Source organism: Pygocentrus nattereri, chromosome 20 (assembly GCF_015220715.1).
Source record: "Pygocentrus nattereri isolate fPygNat1 chromosome 20, fPygNat1.pri, whole genome shotgun sequence".
Lineage (NCBI taxonomy): Eukaryota > Metazoa > Chordata > Actinopteri > Characiformes > Serrasalmidae > Pygocentrus > Pygocentrus nattereri.
In genome coordinates this window covers 24,936,271-24,958,516 of record NC_051230.1, presented here as the reverse complement: position 1 = coordinate 24,958,516, position 22,246 = coordinate 24,936,271, and the positions used below count along the sequence as shown (strand labels likewise).

The window sequence follows — 22,246 nt, the reverse complement described above, 5'->3', positions numbered from 1 at the left end:
CAAGGACACAGCCTCCAAATTTCTCACAAAAAAATTCAAGCAATTATGTAAAGATCAAGAATTAGCTGTATGCCATCTTTTTGGGTTGCAGATGTTTCCACACATATGTACCTGGCCAGCATAATGCGGTGCAGTCATGGGCTGAAGGTTAGGCAACCAGCCTTGTGGCCAGAAGGTTGCTGGTTCGATCCCCAGAGCCGACAGCACAACTGAGGTGTCCTTGAGCAAGACACCTAACCCCCAACTGCCCCCTGGGTGCTGCGGATTGGGCTGCCCACCGCTCCGGGCAAGTGTGTGTGTGTGTGTGTGTGTGTGTCTGTGTGTGCGCGCTCACTAGTGAGTATGTGGTGTTTCACTTCACGGATGGGTTAAATGCGGAGGTGAAATTTCCCCACTGTGGGACTAATAAGGGTCACTTAATAATAATAGTGGGAGTCAAAGTGACCAAAAACCTCTTTAACTAATCAAGCAAAAGCCTAAACCAGGTAAAGACATCTTTGTTGAGAACACAACATCCAGAAAAGCATTACCAGAATCTGAGTCTCCATGAAGGAATGGATGTGCAGGTTTGCAATTTGTACAGTAATTTGTCTGTCAATAACAACCTGCCTTGGCAGAATCCAGTCTGAAACCCAAAACAATGCACAGCTTAAAATGGAAAAAGGCCATAAAGGAAGAATGGCTAGCTGACAAGAAAAATGCATACAGAATGGAATCACTGTGATATGTCTGAGACAAACAGAATCATTTTCAAAGGTGACAAAATTGTTCGTCCTTGCTCTGTCAGAGCTGACATACAGTCTCAAATGAATGCAGGCAGAATACATGAGCACAGAATAGTGTAAGCAAAAAGCTTGTGATATCATGTTCTGGCCTGGAATGTGCAGGTAAATGGAGTTGGAGAATGCCTCATTTATCTAAACATAAACAGAGCCCATGAACAGGCACAGAGTACCTGATAGGCCTTGGCAAATAGTGGTCTCAGATTTGTTCTTATGGAAAAATGAAGACTACATAACTGCTGTTGACTATTACAGCAGGTACACCGAGCTAAAACATTCGCTAAACTACATCAGCAGCAGTTGTGCATAAGCTAAAGGCCGTCTTAGGCAAGGCAAGGCAAGTTTATTTATATAGCACCTTTCATACACAACGGTCATTCAAAGTGCTTTACAAATGAAAAAATACAGAAAAATGCAATTAATGTAAATAAAATAAAATTTATGTAAATTTAAAAAAATTTAAAAACATAATTAAAACAATAGATTTAAAAGACGTTAATCAAATTTAAAAGAAGGAGATAAAAAATTTGAATAAAAATAAGAACCATGATTAAAACAATAGATATAAAGAAGTTAAATGAATGAGCATAAGAGTGCCGTTACAGGATAAAAGTGGATTAGGTTTTCATTCTGGATTTAAAAGTGTCTAGTGTTGGGGCTCTTCTAATGCTCTCTGTCAACTGGTTCCATTTCAGTCTTAGGGGCAAGGCATGGCATTCCAGATACATTCACGTCGGATAATGGGCCAAGGAGGAAATTCCAAGGAGTTTCGAACTTTTGCCTGGGCTTGGGAATTCTCTCACATCACAACTAGCCCATTCTATCCATAAAGCAAGGCCTTGCAGAGAAGTTTGTGCAAATTGCAAACTTACTGTCAGAGAAGGCAAGAGAAGACCAAAAAGAAAAAAAATTCTCTTTGAATACTGCAACATTTCTGTAGACAGTTTCTGATCCATGGCACAGTTACTGGCCAGTCTGTCTGTGGTATATTCTTCCAAGTATGTTGTTGCCCACTATTAAGCACAGGGAAAAATGGCAGAGAAACATCACCAAAAGAAATACAACCATGTTTCCAAATAAGTTGTAATGCTGTGCAAAACGTAAATGAAAACAGAATGCAATGTAATACAAATAATTTGACCTCTGCATTTATTAAAAAAAAATAAATACAAAGACAACATATCAAATGTTGAAACTGAGAAATTTAGTTTTTTCAAAAAAACTGTGCACTGATATCAAGCTGAATGGTCCGCCTCCTCTTTAGACCAGAGGATGTGGCGTCCATGATTTCCAAAAGAATTTACGTTTTTGATCTGTTGGACAATAAGACACCTTCCACTTTATCTCGGTCCAGCTTAAATAAGCTCGGGCCCAGAGAACGCAGTGGAGCTTCTGGATCCTGTTTGATGTCGTTTACAGAGTGGTGAACCCCTCCGTATCTTTACTCTGCCTCTTTGGTTGCTCTTTTTACACCCAATCATGTTGCCAATTAACCCAATTAGTTCTGAGATGTTCCACCAGGTGCTTTTTTAGCATTAAACTTGACATGTCTTTTGTTACCTCTATCCCGACTTTTTGAAAATGTGTAGCCGACATAAAATTCAAAATGGGTATATATTTTTCATCTCATATGTTGTCTCTGTATTATTTCCCATTAAATACAGGGTTTAAATGGCTTGCACATCATTCACCATTGCATTCTATTTAAATCTTTTTTTAAACATTTTGCACAGTGTCCCAACAGGGTTGTACTATGAAAGATCAGTGAAGTCACTTTTAGTGTACGTGTAGAGCGAAGCTTTTGAATGAGCGGAGTTTAAGGCAATTGAGTTTAGGTACATTTAAAACTCTAAAAATCACATTAATCGCATTTTAAATTCATGACCCTTACTTAAACATGTTTACCTGCTGCTTTTTTTCAGCGCAAACGACAGAGAAAACAGCAGCAGCTGCTCTGTTTGTTTATTTGGGTCTCCGATTAATGGGTGAACGTGAGAGTTCGTGCAAGTTCAACGAGTTCCATTCGGTTCAGCAACAGCCTGAAAGATGAGAAGTGTCTGATCCCCAATATTTTGGTTGCCAGGAAAATAGTGTGAGATGCCCAGTCTTTTTATAATCTGGTAAGGCTTTAAAAGTCGCGGCATGTGCCCAAGACTTCAGCTAACGTGAACACCTTTGCTTGTATAAAAGTAAACAGCTGTCCTTGGTGTTACACCGAAATCCATGGCCGTCGAGTACTGTGAACGTAGAGGGTGCTATTTTGCACTTTGTTCACATGTATGAGCATTTAACGCAGACTACGTAAGCTATGCCGACATGCTTACATGTCCTATTTTACTGCTTTCATCAAGCCTAACAATGAGAAATGTGTGTATTTACATTATGTTGTCTGTTAATTACATATATTTGAACACAAATGTTTCAGCACAAATTTTCTACATATGTATAAAATAGACAATATGTACGCCAGCCAATAGCAAGATTTTTTGCCTGAAGAAAGGCAAAACACCAGGCACAATAAAACACTAACCAAAAAACAACAAAAAAAACACACCCATTTTTCAACATCTCTCAAAATCGTTGAGAAAGAGCGTCTCTAGTTTTGATCTCCCCACCGTGAGCACCGATGTCACTGCCATGGAACTCGAGAAACAGAGCATCCACCTCTGCTGCACTACACACAACTTTGACGTGTAGCTCTTTGTTAGTGCCCTTATGTGTTATGTAGAACAGGTTGTCATCTAGAGAAAAGATGGTAATGAGGTTTAATATAGTAGAACAAAAGCACTTATAGCCTAAAATCCTCAATGTTAGGCTACACATTAAAAATGAACAATGATAATACGAGCTTTATCAGCAATTTAACACTTACATCAATGCTAATGGGATTCATACTTACCATTCTTACGCAGGAACAGGATGCTCTCCGTCATAGTGTATATTGTTGATGCTTGGTAAAGTGTCCAGGGTATTTACCGATCCATTTCAGGATCCATACCGAACTCACTACCTGAAATATGAAAAGGCTCAATCATACATAGCGCTAAAGTTTAAAGCTGCTAACTTTACTCCGAACAAGGAACGTCAATGTTCATTATGATAGTCAACTAACCTAAAGTTACAGGGGTGGGGGGGCCCCCGTTTGCTCGTGCATGTTAACAGAAACTGTGAAATATAGTGTGCTCTATGGTCACTGAATTTAGCAGTGATGGCCATTACAAAGCTTTTCGAAGCATTAACAGAGCTGAACCAATTACACTGGGAAAAGGGTTTGCAGCATTTGACACCTGACTGTCCAGTTCAATCACCTACAATGACTGCTTCCTACTGCTTGTCTTAGATACTCCTGATCAAAATCTTAAGACCAGTTAAAAAATTGCAAAAATTTGCATTTTGCACTATCGCAAAATGCAGCTCAACAATCCTACCAGGTTCAAGGTCAGTGACCTTTTTTGCTTTTGCCATCAGGAGGTCTTGACAGTGTGCATACTTGACAGAAAACAACATGGAATTTTTGCGCAGATTTTGGCTTTTAAAGGCTGTGGTCTTAAACTTTTGCTCAACTGAACAAAGCATGTTTTAGGGTGAATGCAGATGGTAATAAATTGCCTGTTATTAAACGATCTAAGCGTTCGATCCCTGGTGAAACTACAGCCGTCCGTAGTTGGGAGTCCAAGACAGCACAACTGGCCTTGCTCTCTCTGGGTGGGTAGGATGGCCCCTCTCCTCCTCCCATCACTCAATGTGATGCTAGTCGGTGCAGGGGTCTGTTAGCTGACACAGCAGATCTGGCGGTTGGCGCTTTCCTCCGAGTGTGTCCGGCTGTCCAGTGATGTTGCGTGAGCGGCAGCTCGAAAAAGAAGTGGTGGCTGGTTCCACAGGTCTCGGAGGAAGCCTGTGCTGCCTTCACCCTCCTAGCGCTGATGGCATCATGTGATTTGGGGAGTCCACTAGTGGGTGGAATTGGAAACGATTAAATTGGGGAGATAAATCGGGTAACAGTCCCCAAAAAAAGAAATGAATAATATCATCTGTGGTAATGAAAACAGTTATATTGCTGCCAAGAAGCAATGAAGCGGTGTTATTTGAGTATGATAGCATTCGGTCACACGTTATACATCTCACTTTATTTTGGCTGGCTGAATGAAAGTGATCCCACAGTTCAGACCTGGGTCTCCTCCATGCAGTGGTGACCGAACTACACAAATCGTGTACTTGAGTTAAAGCAGAGATTCCCAAGGTAAAATATGACTCCAGTAAAAGCAGACGTAGTCCCTTTAGACCTCCATTTTTCAACTCAGGATTTGAACGCCTACATTTCTACAAAATAATTAAGCTCTACTCAACGCACAAGCCGACATAAATGTACATATATGTACCTGCATGCTATATTAACTAGTCTGGAGTGATTTTAGAGCATTTTACCACTGTGCTCACCTGAAAAAACAGGGTTAAAACGATGAGACAGAGGACCCAACCTGCTTTCCCCACCTCCCATTTGGTCTGAGAGGAAAGTTTGAGAAGACCATAGACAATCACAGCTAGTTAGCGCTACACCGCCTCCTACTGGTAGCATCGGAGAACAGCAGGCATACATGCATTCTGTTGCAAAGCTTAGAATTACATTACATTGAAAGAAAATTAAAAATTATTTATTATTATTGGTATTATCCATCCATCCATCCATTTACTAAGCCGTCAGGGTCGCGGGGGGTGCTGGAGCCTATCCCAGCAGTCTTCGGGCAGAAGGCAGGATACACCCTGGACAGGTCGCCAGTCCATCGCAGGGCAGACAGACAGACAGCCACACACACATTCACACCCAGGGGTAATTTAGCATGTCCAATTGGCCTGACTGCATGTCTTTGGACTGTGGGAGGAAACCAGAGAACCCGGAGGAAACCTACACAGACACGGGGAGAACATGCAAACTCCACACAGAGAGGACCCAGATCACCCGGCCGGGGAATCGAACCCAGGCCCTCCTCGCTGTGAGGCGACAGTGCTACCCACCACGCCACCGTGCCGCCCATTGGTATTATTATTATGATTAATATTATTATTATAGGTTTGACAAGTTAATAATATTAATAAAATAAAATAAACACAAACACAAATGTGATCATCACAGTGGGTGTCACAGAACCATACTGTAACACCAGGGAGCGAGGAGGCAGACGCATATGCGGAGATAAGCGACTTTTATTCAGGGCAAATACAGGGTCGTAGTCGAGACAGTCCAGGTTCAGATATCCAACACGAAGCACACGAGAATCAGACATGACAAAATTTCAAAACAGTCAAACAAATCCAATAGAAGAACAGTACAAGCAAAGCACATCATACATTACAAACAACAAAGACCAGTGACAACTAGTGGCTTAAATAATCACAGGGTAAATAAGGGACAGGGGTGGAGTCATAAAACGAGGGGGCTGGACTAAAAACCAAAACAAAAACACAAGGCCTAAACCAAAACACAACAGGAACACATGGACAGGACTGGGAGGGGCCAATTGTGACACATACTATAAGCAAATGTATAGTGTACCATGTATGCCAAATTTACATGAATACATTCTTTCAATACTTCCAAGCATGATAATATATGAATATACACAATGCTGTGCAAAAGGTAGAGCCTAGATGAGAAAATTATTGAAAATAAAATTATGTAAAGCTGTTTATCTGGGCAGCCACACAAACTAACTTAATCCAGCTTTAAAGTTTTTAAGTAATTTCTCATGTTTTTAAGTACTTTCTCATGTTTTTAAGTAATTTCTCATGGATACTCAAGAATACTCTACTGTTTTGTTCCTTGTTATTTCTTGAACTGATATTTAGGGGGTCCAAGAGATTAATCAGGGATCCCAGTCCTCCCCTTGGATGTACCTATCAGAGAGATTTAACTGAAAAGGGGGAGGTGGATTACGCACAGAAACAGCTTGCTGATGCTCGTCAAGAGATCCACTCCTGCCCTTTTACCAGACGACTGGCTACTCTTTCAATCAATGAAAAAACCAGCAGTAGAAGTGCTGCTTGTGACAAAAATGTTTATTTACATTCATAAATCATGCTTATAGGCTAGTAGTGACAAAAGCAAATGTGCTTGAACATGTTAACTGATTTGGAAATTTTTAATTAAACACTGACTGCATCCCATGACAGTTCATCTTCATACACAAACCTTCTTTTGATAAATAATAAATATTATCATTAAAAGAAGAATATTTTTAATACATAAAAGAACACTTAGATTAATTGTGAATTGGTCTTTTTTCACAAGCGTTTCTAGTTTAATTTTACACAGGCTAGGAATGCGAAGTGTCACCACAATATTGTATGTGGCAGAACCTAGATCTTGCTTAGAGGAACAAAATGAAAGAAAAACTTCAATCAAACTGACAAGCTATTTACCAAACACATTAATAGTGATTAATTCACATGGAAACCATGGAGCCAACACAGTGAACAAGCCCGGGTTAATTCAATATCTTAGGGAATTCACTTTGTAGGAACCCCCTGAAGAAATCACACAGCAAACTGCTCAGATTTGCTTCATTTGCTTTAAAGTGGGAAAATGTTTTAAAACACTTTGCGTTGGTGCACATGAAGAATTAAGCATCAAAAGCTACTGATGATCTAGAATTTCAGCTGGCAGAATAAATGTTCTTCGATATGTTATGAGTTTTAATAAAAGTAAAACAATTCTCTAAATAGTTCATTCCCTTTTCACCACACAGCATCATAATGTTGTGTAGTACCTTGGCATTCTCACATCTTTCTTAATCGAGAATAGGCCTTTCTTCTTAAGAATTCTCTTTGGCCTCCAGAGCCGCATCAAGTTTCTGCCAGAAGACCTGAATGTCCTCTCCTGGTTTAGGCCAGGTAAGGTAGGTACGCTTCTTGATTAGGCTCCTCATCCTGTAATATGGAGACAGCTGATGGGGTGGAATTTCCTCCAGGAACACCAGGATGAGAACATCTTTCTTCTCGTCAAAGAGTCGGAAACTGGCCACCTGGATTTCTCTAGAACACCACTCACTCTCCAGGTAGTGGCGACTGATCACACAGAGTGTCTTCCGGCTGCTATAGATCCCATCCACAATGTTATCCATGATGGGTTTACCTGGCTGGAAGTCTCTGTGGTGCAAACACAACTTCCAGCCCTGCTCTCCCTCCAGTTTTGGTAACAGCTGCTTCACAACCCACAGTTCATCGTGGGTATTATAGGATATGAAAGCATCATACTGGAAGCTTTGGACGGTTTGTTTTTTCTGCTGTTTTTTTTCATAAAGAAAAGCCAGGAACAGATAGTAGGTGTAGACAACCTGCCACTTCAAGAAATGGTAGAGGAAAGAACTGAGCAGGGTCAGAAGAACAAAAGATGTGGTGCAGACAAAACATAACAGTCCCACATCAACAACGCATGAGTCTTTGTCAAGATCTATAAGCAGATTTCCTCTAAAATTTGGTGGGTAGTTGCACTTCAACGCGTCAAGTTTTAAAACTTGTGTGTTGTTGTTACTGACTGCCCAGTCAATGAACCAGGCGTTATCACAGTCACATGAAAACTCATTTCCTTGGAGATCCAGAAGGAATAACTCTGAAAGGGTCTCAAGAGTCTCATTGATGACCGCTATTGAATTTTTTCTGATCAATAAAACTTGTATTTCATTGAGATTTGCTTCAATAAGGAAATCTAGTGATTGAATCCCTGACTGAATCATGGTGAGACTGCTGAGTTTTTTAAGTGGCATGAATATGTCAGGGGAGATTGTTGTTAAATAATTTTTGCTGAGGTCCAGTCGCCACAGGTCAGGGGTGTAAGTAAAGGTGTCAGGATGCAGAGAGTTTAAATTGAGATTTCCAGCCCAGAATATTTTTAAAGATGTCAATCCTTCCAAAAAGTTTGAGGGAATGTTCTTCATTCCATCTTTGCCCTGGCTGAAAATGTTAAGAACATGTAAAGACTTCAGATTTTTAAAGGGTGGCTCACTGAGGCTGTCCTGGCTTGAGTACCATATGAAATTATTATTTAAAATCAGTTCCTTAAGATTTGTGAGTCCTGAAAAAACAGAAGCACTTATTGAAGTCTGCGTGATCTTGTTTGATTGGACATCCAACAAAATCAAATTCTGTAATCCCTCAAATGCACCTACTTCTATGACTTTTATTTGATTGTCTTGTAAGTGCAAATATGTGAGATTCCTTAAACACTCAAACACACCTTTGTGAATAGTATTTAGTTTGCTATTGGACAAGTCCAAATACTTCAGATTTTTAAGTCCATTACTGAAATATCCTTTCAGTGTAAACAGTCTACTCGATCCCATAATGAGTGTCTTCAAATTATGAAGGTCTTGAAAAGCACAATGTTCCACAGAGGACAAATGATTCCTGTAAATATGAACCATCATTAATCGTGTTAGATTGGTAAAATCTGAGCAGGTTAGAGTAGTTATGGAATTGTAGCTGAGATCTAGGACCTCCAAGTTGGAAAGGTTTCTAATGGCAATGGGAACATTGCTCAACTTATTATGGGAAAGACTCAGAGTATTAAGTTTACTTATTGATTTAAATGCTAGTGCTGTTATTTCAGTGAGATCGTTTTCAGCCAAGTCCAGCACTCGCAAATTTGAGCAGTTTCTCAGTTCGTTTTCAGATATGGAGTTGATGTTGTTTGATTGCAAACGTAGGGTCGTCAGTGAGTTAATCAGGCAAGCTTCCTTAGCAAGTGATTTTGCTTTCTGCTCTCCCAAGTAGTACAGTCTGAGATTAGATAACGTCAAGTTAAAGGTTTGCAGCATTATCTTCATCTCCTTTAACCCTGTTTGTATTCCACTCAAGTTGAGTCTGTCAACATTTCTGAAGTAGTTTTTGTCCTGCACGTCCCACTTCACACTGACTTTATTGAATGCCAGGTCTAATGTTTCCAGGTGAGGAAAAATATCGGCTGTGATCCTGAATGACTGCAAAGGATTGTGGGAGAGATCTAGGACTTGCAGTTGCAAGGACGCATTTGAAGCTTGGCACGTTTCAAAGGAGGAAAATCCATTTTTCCCAATATGCAGTTCCTGAATACGGGGCATCTGAAAAACAGGTTGTGCTTTGTGTATGTATTGTAGATGATTTCCTGACAAATTCAACATTACCAGGCTGATTAGAGGAACAAAAGCAGATGAACTGATATCTGAAATGTGATTTTCATTCAGTCGAAGCTCAGTGAGATTAAACAGATCCTGGAAGAATCCTCCTGAGATGGTTGTGAGTCTGTTGTAGGCAAGATTCAGTTCCTGTAAGGCAGCTAAACCTCTGAAAGCCCCGTCCTCCACTTCTTCGATCATGTTGTTACTAACATTTAAGTTGTGAAGATTGGTTAAGTCTCCCAAATCGTTCCTCTTTATCACTGATATTTTATTGTAGGAAATGTCCAGCACCCTCGCTTTGCATGGTATGCTTTCAGGTACAGCACGTAGCTGCCTTTTGTAGCAGAGCACTTTCATAAATGTGGAGTTTAAAGAGCCTTTGACCGTGCAGTCCTTCAGTGAATATCCATCCATGAGATTGAGAAGTACAGAGCAGGACAGCACCAAGAGAAAGAAGGTAGATTCCATTGAAATTGGACATTTTAAATTCCCCATGGTCTGCAGGTTTATGCTGAAATAAAACTGAACCTATGTTTTAACAGTCCTATGAAAAGAAACATGAAAAAAAGTTTATTACTGTGAACATTTTTTCAGTGCCAACAGCTGCTCAAGCTAGCAATGTACATTCATTTTAATAAAACAAATATCAAAGGAAGGAGTGAAAGTAAGAAATTATAGTAAATTTACTGCTTGTCCACATGTACGTGAGACTTTTTTATACATAGCTATTTCTAAGTGTTTTGGTCTTCTGTCCACATGTGAACTGCACTTTAGGTCAGTGAAAATGGACCTTTTGCAAAACCCCTTCTAGGGTGACGATATTCAGACAGGGAAAGCAGTTTTTGCCTTGTGTCAATAAAATTGTACGTTGTTTGTTTGTTTTCAAGAGCGTGCATGATTATCTCCTTTGACGATTTTTGTGCAATAGCTGATGTAGCCAAAATAGTGCTGGTTTTAATAGTGCTATCAGTACTTGTCACATGTTTACACATAAATGTACAGTTATTCAATTTCTCAATTTCTAAGATTCTGTTCTGAAAGCTAACTAAAGAACAGGGCCTTGAAAGCACTACAGAGGCGTCAAGTTTAGTGGAGACAGCTTTATCCAAACGGTCATCTTCATTCATTTTCAAATGAAAACAGCGTTTTTATCAGTTGTCAAATCTGCCTCCTGAAATCTGCTCAGTTCTCTGCTTTACAAATGCAACTTCAGCCTCAGAGAGTAACGTTAGCTGCTTTGCAAGCTAATCATAGCTAAACAGGTATTGACTTTATTGGTTTCTTCTTACTGTTTTCTTATTATTTTAGATCAAATCATGGCTATTTATCAAGCTTAAGATCTGTAGCATATATTTTATTGTGAGTGTCTGTTAGCTGTTGCTTTAGTTAGCATTGGTGTCAACCAGTGCAGTTTACCTGAATAAAAATACTATCTTATCAGTCTTGGAGATAAACAGCTGTGTAAGGCTGTGAAAGGGGAAATCTGGTCTAGTACAGGTTCCCTTTAACCTCTTGACTGCGTTCTTTTTTAACAGTAATGCTAATCTGATCAGACTGTGGTGGAGTATGCTCTCTCTCTATGTTATACAGTCATCAGTCTCTCTCTCTCTCTCTCTCTCTCTCTGTATCTCTCTCTCTCTCTCTCTCTCTCTCTCTCTGTCTTTAACTATGTGAGAGGCTATTTAACAGTCAGAAAAAGAAAAAAATAATTGTGCATGAAGTTATTAGTATGATTACCAGAGGAATATAACTCAGTAAAGAAATTCAAAACTGGATAAAAAGCTGCTGTTGTTGCTACTGATTTTAATGGTAGAAAAACTTTGCACGGTTAACAGTGAATTAGTAAAAGCTGTGAACACCGTGTTTACCATCTGTGGAGGTCAACATCTACGAGTTAATGTAAGCTAAAAGTCAGGAAGATAATGGGGGCAAGACTGTCACTAAAAAGTACATTATAAATTGAGTAATCTACTCATTTTGACTCTAAATAGTTTTTTAAATATAAAATCAATTTAACAATAGAAGACTCTACAGCCTTTCGGGGACCCTGAACTATTTTATTGGAAACAGGAAAACTACACTCAGGTTCTATATAGTACAAAAAAGTGTTCTTTGGCTTGCAACAGTAGTTGAACCCTTCCATCTACAACACATTCTCCATTAATCTGAAGAACCTGTTCAAGATGCAAAGAACCGTTTAATCATGAAAATGGAGCTTTGAGAGCAGGATGCCTTATATAGTCATCCACAAATGCATGCAGTTCAGTGTAAACCTTGTTCCTCACACCGAACACAGAAAGATGTGCAAACGTGCAGAGCAGACTGTGATCGGCCTCAGCACTCAAAACTTTTTTTTCTCACTTTTTTCTCACTTTTTATGTTATGATATACAAATCATAAACTACTTTTTACTCTTTACTTGTACTAAAATGATCAAATTATCACTACAGTAACAGTATTTTTATGTAAGAATCTCTACTGTTGTGTTACGCTTTCCACACCTGACAAATATAAATGTACACAATGTTTTTACGTTATTGTATATGACTATATTACACGCAAGTTGTAATTTCTATTGAATATTCTCAAAAAAGCATATCTTACACCCCCAATAAACCAATACATTACAGATGAATACTTTATATACTTTTCCCCTAAAACCCACATGGATTATGTAACAGGTCTTTAACTTTATGTTTAATGAAAGATTGAAGTCTTATTTTAAATGCATACCTGTTCATTTCTTTGTCCATTATACATTCAGCATGTCACGTATTCTACACTAGCTTGAAAATAAGGAAGTGTAGCTGTGTGGTTTATTTGACATCGTGGAGCGCTTGTCAGAGGGAAATGAAACTGAGGGTGGATCTCAAATCTCGAAGTGTTCATTCTTGTTCTTGTTCCTTGCAGGAATGACTAAGCATGTTGGACAAATAAGATGTTACTTCCACCATCTACTCGGCTTAAAGCCAATAAACACTTTCATACTTTCTTGTTATCAACTGACTTTTTATTTAAGCTTGCTTTACTGAAATGCATGCACATGAAGAATTTCATCAACTTTCATCAACCTTTAATTGAATTCTCTGATTAACTGTGATCATCCAATAAAAAGACAGAGGGGGCAGAGAAACTGTATCATAAACCTATAAATAGTAATAAAAGATAAAAAAAAGACGTAAAGATGAGCTTTGAGATCTACTCTAAGCTACTGATGTCAAACTGTAGACATTTGCGCACCCCTTATTTGTGACGTATTCTATTTAAATGTTAACTAACTAACACTTTCATAGTCCTCTAAATTCCTTATCTGCAGTGTTGCTCTAGATTTGATTATTGCAGGGTGTGGTTGCAAGCATAGTTCTACTACTCATCTGGTGTTTGTTTTATCTTTGCTCATTTTTATTGCTTGAAATTTCAACATTTATATTTGTGGTTGTAATGTGATTTTAAACAGGCCAGAGCAGGCTTTTTTATTTAAATGACAATTCAATCTGTGCAAGTAGTTGATGTTTGAGTGGATATCTCTGCAGAGATTTGTTCTGAGATCATTCACATGCATAAGATGGGAGAATATCAAAGGCAAATTACAAGTAGTAAAAAACTGGATTTTCTGAAACTACAGTTAAAAAAAAAAAAGATATAAAGAGAAGAACTATGCAAGACCTAGTAGACCACCAAAACAGCCAACATCAGATAAACAGCACTTAAAGTTTATAGGATGTGCTGCTGTTAAGAAGCTGTGAGGAAAAATAAACAGATGATAAAGAAGAAAATTTGTTCAGTTTTCCCTGAACAGTGGACTTACCACCAGACACAAAGAATGTGTTTAGGACTATTTGGATAATGTGACTTTGGATCAAAGACAGAACTTTGCAAGTGTGGAAAAATATCCCTGCAGGTTTCTTTGAAAAACCCACAGCACTGAAACCTTCCACTGAAAAAGAAACAACTTGTACCTAATGGCTGTTTTGCTACTGTAATTAAATATAACAGCTTAGGTATTTGCAAAATTGCATAATACAGCGCCATTAACAACTGTCTCCTCTTGATTTTCTCTCCTTTTGCATATTTGTCACACTAAATGGTGAGGGAGGTTTTTGATAATGTAATACAAGCAATACTTCTAATAATTTGAATCCAAATTAATTATATTATGCGGTGTGGCTCATTCTAGGCAGCTCTTCCTGTGTGTGTGTGTGTGCCTGTGTGACCCTGACTGTGTGGTGTGTGCCGAGCAGGCCTGATTGTGTCAATAGCTGAGGCCTGGAGAAGCACATGTGCCCAGAGATGTAGTTTTTTACTACATCCATCCATCCATTTTCTAAGCCGCTTCTCCACCAGGGTTGCGGGGGGGGTGCTGGAGCCTATCCCAGCAGTCTTCGGGCGAAAGGCAGGATACACCCTGGACAGGTCGCCAGTCCATCGCAGGGCAGACAGACAGACACAGACAGTCACTCACACACTCACACCTAGGGGCAATTTAGCATGTCCAATCGACCCGACTGCATGTCTTTGGACTGTGGGAGGAAACCGGAGAACCCGGAGGAAACCCACGCAGACACGGGGAGAACATGCAAACTCCACACAGAGAGGACCCTGTTTTTTTTACTACATATTTTTGAAAATTTCTTTAGGAAATGAAACATATCAGTTGCAAAAACATCAATGGTATTTGATTTGATTACCTAGTAAATTATAAGATGCTTTGGTGGTTCTCTCTCTCTCTGTGAGTGTAGGGATCTGTGTGTGCATGTAGGCCTCTCTGAAGGTGCTTGGGTTTTTTCCTGGAGCGGTATGTATGCTTCAGCCAGGCCTGGGAAACACTTCTCAGTCCCATCTTAAACATACACTATATTGCAAAGTATTCAATCACCCATCCAAATAATTGAATTCAGGTGTTCCAATCACTTCCATGGCCACAGGTGTATAAAACCAAGCCCCTAGGCCTGCAGACTGCTTCTACAAACATTAGTGAAAGAATGGGTCGCTCTCAGCAGCTCAGTGAGTTCCAGCATGGTACCGTGATAGGACGCCACCTGTGCAACAAGTCCAGTCGTGAAATTTCCTCACTACTAAATATTCCACAGTCAACTGTCAGTGGTATTATAACAAAGTGGAAGAGATTGGGAATGACAGCAACTCAGCCAAGAAGTGGTAGGCTACGTAAAATGACAGAGCGGTGTCAGCAGATGCTGAGGCACATAGTGCGCAGAGGTCGCCAACTTTCTCCAATCATTACAGACCTCCAAACTTCATATGGCCTTCAGATTAGCTCAAGAGCAGTGCGTAGAGAGCTTCATGGAATGGGTTTCCATGGCTGAGCAGCTGTATCCAAGCCTTACATCACCAAGAGCAATGCAGAGCGTCAAACACTGTGATGTAACGTGCCGCCACTGGACTCTAGAGCAGTGGAGACGTGTTCTCTGTAGTGACAAATTTGGATTAAGAATGGGATGTCACTCAAGTTCATATGCATGTGAAGGCAGATGTGCAAATACTTTTGGCAATATAGTGTAAACTGCAACTGTGTAAATCTGACACTTGCCCATTGTTTAGGAGTTGTGGCCTGCACACACACACACACACACACACACCAGAGTTTGGACCATAACTTTATTTTTTACCCATTTCATGTACAAAACATATTTTAACACTTCCTTGTTCAGTTACAATTAGGAAGAGCATGTTAGTCACAATCAAGGGCCAATCAACTTATTTTATACTCTCTTGATCATCGGAATAATGGAAAAGAAGGACAAGTTAATTGATGTAACATGATGTAATCAAGAGCATAGTCAAGTGTGTTTTAACTGCTAATCAAATGTAATAACTCAAGGCTAGTCATTATTATTTTATACACACACACACACACACACACACTTCTAAGCTGCTCCTATTATTTTATACAATGGTATATACATAAATAGAATTAAAATGGCTGATGAAGTTCAAGTTCAAAGTTCAAGTTCAAAGTGTTTATTGTCATATGTACAGAGGAAACAGGTTTCCTTATATACAATGAAAAGCTTACTTTGCTCCTCGCTAAGAATGCCAGATATAACATTAAGAATATAAAGAGTATATATACAACCATATATATTAATCAAGAAATAGTGCAATGTATAAATTACAGTGGTATGGATAAATAGTGCTGTGCCTTGCCGGGAACATGATTATCTGCAGCAGAAATGAGTAGTAAAGTGCGATAGTGCAATTGTAAACATGTGCTACAGTTAAAGTGACAGTAGTTGCAGGTTATTCCTGAGGAAAGAGTTCTTTACCAGTGGGGTACACATCACACGTCTGTACCTAAGTCTGGCAGACCGAAGTGTGAATAGTTATTTCTGGTTCAGAACTCTGATTGCGGTGGGGAAGAAGGAGTTCTTTAGCCTGGAGGTCTTGCACATCATACTCCTATACCTCCGTCCTGAGGGCAGAGGTTTGAACAGACCGTGCTGGGGGTGGGTGGGGTCTTTGATGATGGAGGCAGCTTTCCTTTGGACTCTGTGGTTGTAAATGTTCTGCAGAGAGTGCAGTGGAGAATTGGTGATCTTCTCTGCAGTCTTCACCACTCTCTGTAGGCATTTACGATCCATCACGGTCAAGCTGCCGTACCACACGGTGATGCAGCTGGTCAGGAGGCTCTCAATGACGCAGTTGTAGAAGTTGCTGAGGATCACCGGAGACATCCCAAACCTCCTTAGCCTTCTCAGGAAGTACAGCCGCTGTTGAGCCTTTCTGACTAGCTGCTTGGTGTTCAGTGACGCCCAGGTATTTAAAGCTGTTCACCCTCTCCACCTCGAGCTCCCGGATGAAAAGTGGCCGATGAGGTCTCCTCTCCTTCCTCATGTCCACTATCAGCTCCTTTGTCTTGTCCGTGTTGAGGATGAGGTTGTTATCATCACACCATGACACCAGTCTGGTCACCTCACTCCTGTAGGCTGCTTCATCTCCACCAGTGATACGTCCTATCACTGCTGTGTCGTCAGCAAACTTCAGGATGATGTTGTCCTTGTGGGAGGCGACACAGTCATGGGTGAAAAGGGTGTAGAGAATAGGGCTGAGGACGCAGCCCTGTGGAGTGCCGATGTAGGTGGTGATGCTGGCTGAAGTCCTGTTGCTGATCCTGACAGACTGGGGCCTGCCAGTCAGGAAGTCCAAAAGCCAGTCACAGAGGGTGGGGTGCAGGCCGAGTGTGGAGAGTTTGTGGGTGAGTTTGTGTGGGATGACCGTATTGAAGGCTGAGCTGTAGTCAACAAAGAGCATCCTGATGTAGGAGTCTTTGTTTTCCAGGTGGGAGAGGGAGTAGTGAAGGGCAGCAGCGACTGCGTCCGAGGTGGATCTGTTGTGACGGTAGGCGTACTGCAGGGGGTCCAGCGTGTCTGGTATACTGTCTTGTATGTGGGCCAGCACCACTCTCTCAAAGCACTTCATAATGATTGGAGTGAGTGCTACTGGTCTGTAGTCATTCAGGCTGGTGGGGGGGCTCTTCTTAGGAATGGGGACAATGACTGTCCTTTTATAGCAGGTAGGAACAATGCTCTGGCTGAGAGAGAGATTGAAAATGGAGGTCAGTACATTAGCCAGCTCGTTCGCACATGCTCTGAGGGCCCGCCCAGGAATCTTGTCTGGTCCTGGTGCCTTGCGGGGGTTGATCTTTCTCAGAGCTCTGCAGACCTGGCCTGTTGATACTGACAGAGGGGGGGACAGGGGTTGTGTGGGCTGTGTGTGTGTGAACCTCCCGGTGCTAGTGCTGGAGGTTTCGAAGCGGGTGTAGAAGGTGATGAGGTCGTCTGGTAGGCTGTCTGTGGAGCTGATGTTGCTGGTGATGGTCCTGTATTCTGTAATGTGTTGTAGGCCTTGCCACATCTGCCTGGAGTCAGCAGTGGAGTAGAAGCCATCCAGTTTCTCTCTGTACTGCCTCTTGGCTGCTGTGATGACTTTCCTCAGTCTGTACTTCGCAGCTTTGTACTCTGTCTCATTGCCTGATCTGTATGCAAGAGAGCGAGCATGGAGCATGTGTCGTACCTGACTGTTAATCCAGGGCTTCTGGTTGGGGAACCTCTTCACTTGTGTGGTGGGCACGATGTTATCCACACACGTGCTGATGTAGCCAGACACATGTTCAGCATATTCCTGTATGCTGACAGAAGAGTCCTCTGTAGTGGCTGCAGCTTTAAACACATCCCAGTCTGTCGTAGCAAAACAGTCCTGCAGTATGCTCTCAGTCTCCGGAGACCATACTTGAACTGTTTTGGTAACCGGATGTGATTGTTTCAGCCTTTGTCTGTAAGCCGGGTACATGAACACATGAAGGATCACATGGCAATTTTAGAAAAATAAAGGTGTTTGTCACAGAAGCCCAAGGCTAACTAAAGAAAGTGTAAAAGGGTAAAAAATTGTTGCTATTATAATAGAACTATGTATAGTCAGAGTTGCATATGATGGTAAGAATTTTGTCCCACATAACATGCATCATTGCTCAGCCTGGTCCATCACCTTGGAGATCTATCATCCTGGAAAGTTCAGGTCCAACACACTTTCTGTAATATTCAGATGGCTCTAGAGGCCTCGATTGCCTGGACCAGGTATGTTAGATTAGGATTCACCTGAGCTATAGCATCTTAAGGGGTTCAAGTCAGGCTTTAAATATGCCACTCTGGAAGCTTAATTTTGTTCCCTTCAAGCCATTCAGAGGTGGACCTGCTCTTGTCTTGCTGCATATCTTAATTGAACTTGAGCTTCAGATCTCAGACTAGTTAACAAACATTTTCTTGCAGGATTCTCTGGATGAGAGCAGAATTCAGGGTCCTGTCAATTACAGCAATTCAACCAGGTCCTGAAGCAGCAACGCATTCTCACACCATCACACTACCTGTGCTACGTTTGACTGTTGCTATGATTGGTATTGGTATGGTTATTGTAGAATGCTGTGTTAGCATTATGTTAGATGTAATTGGACCCCTGGCTTCTGTTTTTGACAAATATGAGCGAAGCCTTTATGTTTATATTGGCTAGCAGCGGTTTTACGCCTTGCAGCTCTTTTACTTCTGGGAAGACTCACCACTATACCATGTTTTCTCCATTTGGAGATAATGGCTCTCATTGCAGTTCACTGTAGTCCCAGAGGCTTAGAGATGGCTTTGTAGCCCTTTCCAGATTGGTAGATTTAAAAAATGTTCATTCTCATAAATTTTTTTTATAGTGACATAGTGTGCTGCTTGCTGAGACCTTTTAACCTACTTCACTTTATTGAAAAGGTTTCAAATTATGTTTAGATTCAACAGGGATGGGAGTAATCAAACCTTAAATGATCTCAGTTGTCAACTAAATGTGGTTAATTGGTTGAGTAACTAAGGGGCGTTGACTTTCACACAGGGTCAGTTGGTGCTGGATACCTTTTTTTCTTTCAATAAATAATCATTTAAAAACTATATTTTATGTTTCTCTGGATGTTGTTGTCTGAAAATACATTCTGATTGAAGATTTGAAGTAAGTATGAAAAGTAAGCAAAAATATTTAAAAAATCAGGAGGGTAGGGGTTGGCTAATACTTTTCATGGCACTGTATCTGTTTGGCCTGGTGGTAAAATCCAGGGCTGAAAAGTCTAAGGTGACCTTCTCTCCTGTCCTGAGACTGCTGTTTCCCTTTATATTTCATTTTATAGTTCAAATAGAGGATTGGTTCTATTACTGTAAATGGACATCTTTGCCTTAAATGTCAAACCAGCCACATGTAAAACTAGAGCTCAGGGCTATTACACACTTCAACAAAGAGAAATAGGAGTAGGCCTTTGGACGTGTTAGATCAATGTGAAATACAGTTTACGATGTGTCACACCACTATAACATTATATAATTATAACAATTATACAGTATATAACCTTATTTGACTTAAATGGTTAATGAAAAAGCAAAAGATATCACACCAGAGTACATCCCATAAAGTAAATTTTAACAGGGCGCTTTATGCCCAGATAGGCAGACGTTCTCCACAGCATCCTGTTCTATTAGCAGTGCTTTTCTATGGAGACATTGCACTCCTGTGTCAGCAGTGGATCTACTTTAAAGTATCTCATTTCAATAATTAGAAGGGGTGTCTGGATGCTCTTAGACATATAGTGTAAGTGAATAAGATTGAGTCAATGTTTAAAATGGACTATACCATTTTTAAGTAATTAAAGGCCTACCATATTTTAGCAAATGTTCTGTACTATCTATGAAAATGAAGTTGCGGGACTGGACTCTGCATTGGCTAATCCTTAACGTTAAAGAATTTGGATTGGGATCAGAGGCAAATTAAAAATAAAACATATACAGGACATCTCCATCTCCACTTTCTAGACTAATTCCTTCGACTGCAGACTTTCCACGCTTGTAACTGACAGCAGACAAATTTTGTGTGTTCTTTATTCACCACCATTGTTTAATCATTAATCATCATCTTTAATAAAATGCGAAAAGATTATAACCCATAAAAAGATTTTTGAACCACCCATTTGCATTTTTAGACATTTTCTACATGTAAATCACTGTTACTAGAACAAAACTTTTCAGGAGAAGGGAAAACATTTGTAACTTAGTTGGACTGGACGTTAATTTAAAAATACTTTTATCAAGCAATGTTGCACCATTTCTATTGGTTCATTAATTACAATTTTACACATTGTGGAAGGTACCTGGCACTGGTAAATTATACATACATATAAATCCAAAAACCACAATGAAGAAAGAAGGTGTGTAGTAAAGCCTAGATCTTACTTTGAGAACAATCACTGCAATTGGTTATCATTTCGAAATTCCAAAAGTGGTTGCCATTAGATCTGTAATATTTGAGTATTATTAGGTACCGCTTATCCCAGAAAGAATAGGATTTTCCTCTTTAGAAGACTCCTTGGCCTCCAGAGCCATTCTCAGTTTCTCCCAGAAGACCCGAGTATCCTCTCCTGGTTTGGGCCAGCTGATGTAGGTTCGTTTCTTGATTAGTTTTCTCATCCTGTAATATGGAGACAGCTGATGGGGTGGAATGTTCTCCAGGAACACCAGGATGAGAACGTCTTTCTTCTCGTCAAAGAGTCGGAAACTGGCCACCTGGATTTCTCTGGAGCACCACTCACTCTCTAGGTAGTGGCGACTGATCACACAGATTGTTTTACGACTGCTATTGATCCCGTCCACAATGTTATCCATGATGGGTTTACCTGGCTGGAAGTCTCTTTGATGCAAACACAACTTCCAGCCCTGCTCCCCCTCCACATGAGGTAACAGCTCACTCATAACCCACAGTTCATCGTGGGTGTTGTAGGAAATGAATGCATCATACTGATAGCTACTGGACTGTGTCTTTCTCTGCTGGTTGCTTTTATAGAGAAATGCCAGAAGGCGATAGTAGGCATAGACAACCTGCCATTTTAAGAAATGATAAAGGATGGAGCTAAACATAATCAAAAGAATAAATACAGTGGTAGAAATGAAGCAGAAAAAACCCTTGTCCACAGTGCAGGACTCAAAGTCAAGCTCCATAAGTTTATTTCCCCTGAGTTTTGATGGGTAATTGCATGTTAACTGGTCTGCATTTACGACTTGCGTGACATTGTTTCTTATTGCCCAGTCAACAAACAAGGCATTGCTGCAGTCACAACTGAATGGATTTCCTTGTAGGTCGATATACGTTAAGTTGGTAAATGATGCAATGAAGGTCTCATTGATAACTGCCAGTTCATTCTTGCTGATTTGCAAGTATTGAATCTCAGTGAGGTTTGCTTGCATGAGGAAGTCCATAGACTGCAAACCAGTAGAGAACATATGGAGTCTGTTGAGTCTTTTGAGGGGTGTGAATAATTCCTGTGAGACCGGTCCAGGCTCAGCAGTCTTGGAGTGTGTGAAAAGGTGTTTGGGTAAAGAAAGTTTAAATTGAGATTTCCTGCTGTCAACACCTGCAAAGACGTCAGTCCTTCCAAAAAATTTGAAGGGACATTCAACATCCCTTTGTGGCCTTGGCTGTGAATTGCTAGAGTTTCCAAAGACTTTAAATACCTAAAGGGTGGTTTAACGAGACTGCTCTGATCAGAATATGAGAGGTAATTGTTGTTCAGCAAGAGATATTTCAGGTTTGTAAGTCCTGAGAAAACAGAAGCTTTTAAAGAACTCTGTGTGATTTTATTTGACTGAAGGTTTAGCACGGTCAGTTTCTGCAGTCCCTCAGAGGCCCCTTTATCTATGGTGGTTATTTGGTTGTCATTTAAAAGCAAGTGCTTAAGAGATTTCAAATCTAGAAAATCTTCTTTATGGATGTAATTCAACTTGTTTTGCG

General features: G+C 40.4%; 2 protein-coding genes across 2 annotated transcripts; both read right to left on the bottom strand.

Annotated features, from left to right (window-relative positions):
- Positions 1-6,815: 6,815 nt before the first annotated feature.
- On the bottom strand, positions 6,816-12,760 carry LOC108443177 (toll-like receptor 13). Its single transcript, XM_017723640.2, has 2 exons — positions 12,665-12,760; positions 6,816-10,475 (listed from the first exon to the last, which is right to left on the bottom strand). Exon 2 carries the CDS (start codon positions 10,424-10,426, stop codon positions 7,592-7,594), a length of 2,835 nt encoding a protein of 944 aa, XP_017579129.2. The 5' UTR covers positions 10,427-10,475; positions 12,665-12,760; the 3' UTR covers positions 6,816-7,591.
- Positions 12,761-20,774: 8,014 nt separating this feature from the next.
- Positions 20,775-21,917, bottom strand: LOC108443174 (toll-like receptor 13). Its single transcript, XM_017723630.2, is given in 2 exon segments — positions 20,775-21,791; positions 21,794-21,917. Coding segments are annotated over 2 exon segments (1,140 nt in total). The 3' UTR covers position 20,775.
- Between the last annotated feature and the right edge of the window lie 329 nt (positions 21,918-22,246).

Bases quoted from the DNA above. Each gene is read 5' to 3' on its own strand.
- LOC108443177 (XM_017723640.2), bottom strand. From the start codon at position 10,426: ATGGGGAATTTAAAATGTCCAATTTCAATGGAATCTACCTTCTTTCTC.